Below are 6,494 nucleotides of genomic sequence, written 5' to 3'. Positions count from 1 at the left end.
CACACACACACACACCTCCCCTCACACATCTTTGCTCATATAGGGACACAGCATGCACTAATATCCAACCACACACATGCACATCCATATGTACGGTAATAAATACACAGCAAAATAATTACTGTGATGGAGGCAGGTGGCAAAAAGGCTTTATTATGGAGGAAGGGAGATTAGTTTACGGGTTGGTCCTTTTTAGGTATGGTTGGGAGGGAAATGAGATGAAAGTAAAGTAGAGAGGAAAGGCTGGCCATTTGTTTAGTTGGTTTAAGATAGACAGATTTGGATACATTTAGTGTTTAGTCAGACATCAGCGTTATATTAAAAGGACCATACCAGTAGTTTAGAGGCCAGGAATTGCTGTGGCACTAAAAGATTAGTTGGCAGCCCGACATGACTCAGTGAATGTAACTTATATTGGAGACAGAGAATCGTAAAACTACATTGACAAAGAAAAGTGGATTGGTTACATCATGGCCAATACTAATCCAGTGTGTGGGATCATTGCATTCCTAATCACAGCTAATCACTCTGCAAATTACCATGGCTAGGATTTTAGACATACTGAGAGTATCATAAATCCGAACTTCCTCAGCAAAACCACCTACACCTACTAAACTCATACTCACCTACAAATTTCTTGCCACCAACAAAACTTCCACTACATTAGATGGAGACAGATATATTATGCTGGTGCATAAATCCTTTTTCATTTAATTTTTCTGGGTAAAACAGTAAAATCGAATCTAAAAAGTTCACAATCAGTGTTTTTCCATCACAATCAACATCAAGACTGTATTTTTTTGGCCAAATTACATTATTGTTGTGAGAAAATAAATGGTGCAGTACAAAAAAATGCATAAGAAATATAAAACTCTATAGTGTGACCTTGAAAATGGCTGGCAAAAATGTAATGTATACATAATTTGTAGCTAAGGAGCTAAAACAATGCACACTGGTGGTATATTAAAAGTGGTATTTCATCTTAGTCCATATCTATAGGCTGAAAGGTTCAACACAGCTCACTCAATTATGCTTGTAAAATGCTATTAGGGGATGAATTATGGATCAGCGAGGGTAAGAATAAACCATGAGCTGTGTGTACTCACGGGGATCAGTCCGGATATTACGAGGAGAAGGCTCTGACATGTTCTGTCTGAGGCTGTGTGTTTCACTTTGTGAGTGTTTGCATGCGTGTTTGATTTGCGCGTGTGTGTGTGTGTCATGGATTCTGTCCAATCTCTTGAAAACCAGTCGTGACACTGAATCGTGGCTGTAATCATCCAGTAATCAGTCATGTAAACAGAAAAGTTTGTTTAGCTGATTAGGAAGCTGTTTATTCATACAGCTCATACGGCTCCAGGACGGCTGTTGTCCAAAAGTGTCCAAAGTGTTAAAATCTACTGACTAGCGGGTATGGACAACAAAAACAGTTAGTTGGCTTTTAATAATGAGGATACTTCTGTAAATATATGTCAAATATAGAAACACATTTTCATATGTGATTAGCCATTTTGTCACAAAATATCACATGAAAGGACGCAAAATTAACACTGCTCCATTTGTACCAAAAGTTTTGATATTCTCTTTATATATATATTATATATTTTCTCTTTGGTATTTTGGTATTTTAGGTATTTAAAAAGCCCCATTTCACACATCTCCTTTCCTCAATAGCACTAGTGACCCTGAAGCCATCTTCCTCCACTATAATCTCAGATAAAGTGTTGGAAGGCCATTAAAGAGGGCAGCAGTAATCTGCCTTCTTTCCCGCTCTGAGTTGGAGGCCAAATCTAATTAAAACTATCACACTGATCCCTCTCTGTGTGTATTTGTGTGCTATAGTAGATGTTTTTTTTCCCCTTAATGTGTGTGCACAGCTAGCAAGCTTTACTCAATGTGTGTTCAGTTTGCGTACAAGTGTGTACACAAAAATATGTATGACCTTGCATGCACGCAATTGTTGAGTGTGCGTGTGTGCTCATGAGTTTGAATGTGTGTGTTTGTGACTGTATCTTGCACGCACAGTCTGAGTTGCAATTAGCGTGAGCTGCCAATCACAGTGGAGTGCGCTTTCAACAGGAAATGAATTAATGAGGAAATAAATAAAAAAATGTAAGCAACCAAGAGCCGGAGTTAATTGGTTATTACACTAATGAGATAGAGGGATGAGAGACAGAGGGATGTGAACTGTGAACGATGACTGAAGAGAAGACAAAGACATAATTCTACGTATACACAAATAGTGCAATATCTGACTAAACAGAATATATTTATGCTTTGGTGACGCTGCATATTAACAGTCCAGTAAAGTGAATGCATTTTTAGTTGTGATCACTGCATCACTGCATTTGCAGTCCTCGTGCATTAAATTACAGGAGAAAAACTGCAGACATTTAGATATAAAAGGGTATCAAAATGGCAAATAAACACAGATAAAATGTTCCTTTGAGCCCCTGAAAATAATGTTGTTAAAAAAGTGTAACCTTTTATATTCTGTGTAACTGATGCCCTTGCATAAAAAGTATGTTTATATGCTACTAATTTGCAACAGCAATGTTTTGACAGGCAATTAATGCTGCCCAGATTACATTTTTATCAACATAATAAGGAAAGGTTAATGAACATAACTCCCAAGTCACAAAATCTCAATTCTGGGTGTATCTGCAAAATGTTCACTGACAACATATTTAAAGGTCCAGTGTGTAAAATATAATATCCATAGGTTTTCATTAGTGTATAATCATCTGAATGTAGGAATTGTTGTGTTTTCATTACCTTAAAATAAGGCTTAGGGAAATATGGTGGTCTTCGTCAAGTCCAGACTTGAAGCATAAGACAGGAAGTGTTTTTTTCATTGAAATTTACAAAAAGAAAAAAAAAACACAATCCTTCACTAAACAAAATCCTTCTGTTGTCTAAACCTAACCACACACAAGACTCAGGATGTGAACCACATTCTCCTGTGTCAAAGTCCTGCATTTTGTATGTCCACCATCCACCCTGTGTGCAAAATATATGTAAATCCATGTAAATAATAAATATACCCTGAACATAATCCAGGCAGCAACGATGTCTCACAACAAAACATGTCAGGCAAAATAAATGAGTGTATAAATGTATTTTTCCTCCACTAGTATGATGATAATATTTCTCATATGTGGGTTTTATAAAGTAAAGCTGATCGGTGGAATTACAACTTGATACTTTGATACCATAAAGTGTAAATTATGAGCCAAATTTAATGGCTCACCCAATAAAGATGAGTCATAAATGCTACAGCACATAATAAGATGTGAGGTGTGAAGGCTTTCAGGTTATTAATCAACAGCTGAGTCAGCAACAAGTGCAGCGTGTCAGAACGACCGATTTGCAATCATTTGGGATGGAGACGTAGGTGCCTTTCAGCCTCCTGGAGTCGTGCACCATCCATATGCGTCTGTACAAAGGCTCGAGGAATGGCCTTCTGGGAGGCAGGGTTGCTTGGCAACCAATGGTCAGGATAAGACTAGGCTGACAATGATTTTATTCAGCACATAGACCTTCAGCAAAGAGTTCAAACCCGAAGGAAAAACAAACACGTCTCTTTCAGGATGATTTTGAGAAAGATATGACCGTGGTGTGCAGTTCAAATGGCAGCCCACTGGGGAGTTCAAGTCCACATATGTGGAGAGGGTTTTGAATATAAGATGAACGTTTCACTTCACTATCTCTATCTCTATACAGCCATGAATCCATACAAAGAGAACAACAGCTTCAGTGTATGTTCAGTGCACACTGTCTGAATTATATTGTCTAAGGAATGCATTATTCATGAATCCATGAAGTGTACATGCTGTACATTTAAAATCAATTTTCCAATACCATATCATTGGGAATATCTTAAGGATTAGAGCTAAAATGGTTTCCTGAAATCGTTCTTCAAACAGACTGACAGGATCTGATCTTGCAGCGTTATCTTCTACATTAAACACAGAGGTGTATCACAGCTTTGGTGGCTAATTGCTCACTAGTTGAAACCCATTAAGGCTCTGGTAATTGTATTGACCCAACACTCTGAAAACTGGTAATCAATGCTGCCAGCGACAGTTTGTTTAAAACAGAGTTACAGCTACATTTTGACTGGTTGACAGACAACATATTTTTACTGCCCATTTAGAAAATAATGCTACCTTTCAAGTCACAGAGAACACCTGTTTCTCCACAGCAGACCTGTCAATAACACGAGAGGATGTGTTTGAACAGCACTTCAAAGAGAGGCTATAAAGATGTGATAACCAAAGCATGCTATTAGTTTATGGCCAGGTCAGCAGAATGTGTTTCTGTTAAGAAAATTAAATGTAAGGTAAAGGTATTTAAATATCGGAAGGATCTGTTTTTCTATATCTCGACTGTTTTTTGTGCTCACCTTCTCTATACAGCTTTGCAGATACAACGTTTCACCATAACTCCGTGTCCATCTGTCAGTTTCAACCTATAATTGCTAGTTTGTAGACGCTACTTGCACTGCTTCCTTTCCTTTTCTCCTTGGCGCCGACAAGCAAACACACCTCAGCTGTGTGAATAGGGTGCTGCAGCCCATCAACCCTGACTCCATCCATTACCTTGAAGCTCACAGCTGCCTACATGTGTGCAGGGAAACGCACCATAATCCTCAATTACCATATACCATGATAACCCCTGTGCAGCTCCTAGGAGAACGTGCCATTTAATGTGTACAGACCTTTTTAAAGAGCAGATACTATTGATTACCGAGACACAGTCATTAGTGAGGGGTTTAATCAGACAGCTTGTTAATGAGCGGCTGAGCATGACCGCCCCTCCTCACATGTAAACTTTCTACCCCCCCCCTCCTCTCTCTCCCTCCTCTCTATTCCCTCTGGAGGCTATTCAATCATGCTGGCCCTGGAGTGCTCTGCCATTCTTTGGTGTTAAAAAAGAGGAAGGCTTTTCTTTCTTCTCTGTGCCCAATTAGGCTCTCCTTCAGCTTTGTAGCAGGGACACTGTCTGACTGTGTCAATGGAAGGAAAAGACATTCAAACACCACACAATATCATGCCACATTAATTCTTTGCTTATCATGCTATCTACATAAGACACAAACCATCTTGTTTTGAACACTAGTTTTACCTTATTAAAATCAGGACCAAAGTGAGGATGATGTTATTGTTGTCTTGAGCTTAGCATTTTGGCAGACAGCCCTTTCAGCATTCTCCTTTCTCAAGTTTCCTTGAGACATTGACTCCATAGAAGCTCCAGGGTCTTTGTTCTCTAGGTGACCCTGACCTTTGACCATACAGAGGTAAAAAAGATCACTCCCAAATGTCATCAGTTTATAAGTAAGTTGAACATAGAGGAAGCTCATGTTATTTGAATCGTCAGAGTGAAACATTTGTAAAGTGTGATGTTAATAAACAAAACTAAGATCTGTGAGGCTGTACAGTGGTGCTCTGAGCAAAATGCTAATGGAGGCAGTGATGATGCTAACATGTTGATGCTAAGCAGGAATAATGTTTCCCATTTTGACCATCTTAGTTTGGTGTAAGCAGCCTAAGTTATGCCTTTAATCAGGGAGTCGTATTTAGTCTCAAAGATCTTTTTTTTTCAACACAGACACACATGTGCCTCCATCAGCTCGTATATTGTAGTGTTGCTTAGTTTTTTTTCTCTTAACTGTAAATTTTTACAAGGACTGTACTCAAAAACAGCATCAAAAGCAGCAGATGTGGCTAAAGCCTGCCTCCTACTGGTGGGTGTTTAAATGACTCCTCTTCCCTGAGTACACTCATGCATCTTTCAGCAGGAATGGAGAGAGAGAGAATCAATGTAGCTGCCAGGGAGGACACAGGGGAATCCAGCCGGTGGTTTATGGGCTGCAGACGTAGCAGACGTACCCCCTCCCCCCCCTTTGGGGAAGAGAAGAAATAAAGGAGTCTGCCTGACAAAGACGGCTTGTGTTGAATATTACAGTACAGAAAGATGCTGACTCTGTTTTTCATTGAACGATTAGTTTGGTATGCTAATGACAACATGTCCCTGCTTTAGAATAGTTTGGATGTATAAATGTGCATTTAAAAGACATATGTGAGTTAATGTTGTAACTTTGCAAGACACAGCACATATAAAGTCAGATAACCAGCAATCAAGTCACACAGGATTAATAAAAAAAAACAACAGAAAAACATCCTATAAAAGCTTGTATAAAGTTCTAGCTTGTATAAAAAAGACAGAAAAATGAGAGTAAATACTGACAAAAAAAAAATCAACTTTGGATGAAGATGGATTTTTTGAGAATGAAGATCAGTCAGAATTACATTCCCTCCATGTCTGGCAGGAGAGTGGTTTATTCAGGATGTCAGACTTGACCCCTGTCAACCTCAACATTTTAATCTGCAGATTGACAGCTGAGACGGACCACGTCTGGGCTTTCCTCTATCGCCGTCTGTGTCGCCTGCCTGTGCGCGTGTGTCTGTGCTTGTACCATTGATTTTTTTTTT

The 6,494-nt window shown here is 39.0% G+C and overlaps 1 protein-coding gene across 1 annotated transcript in view; it reads left to right on the top strand.

Moving 5' to 3' along the window:
* Nucleotides 1-6,494, top strand: part of gas2b (growth arrest-specific 2b) — a 16,265-nt gene that overhangs the window by 8,713 nt on the left and 1,058 nt on the right. Inside the window, 1 exon segment of the mRNA XM_035652030.1 lies at nucleotides 5,688-5,746. Within this exon segment, the coding sequence (XP_035507923.1) occupies nucleotides 5,688-5,746 (59 nt within the window).

Source organism: Morone saxatilis, unplaced genomic scaffold, assembly GCF_004916995.1.
Source record: "Morone saxatilis isolate NCDOM2014 unplaced genomic scaffold, NCSU_SB_2.0 Contig11, whole genome shotgun sequence".
NCBI classification, from domain to species: Eukaryota; Metazoa; Chordata; class Actinopteri; family Moronidae; genus Morone; species Morone saxatilis.
This window is presented reverse-complemented; position numbering and strand designations above follow the sequence as displayed.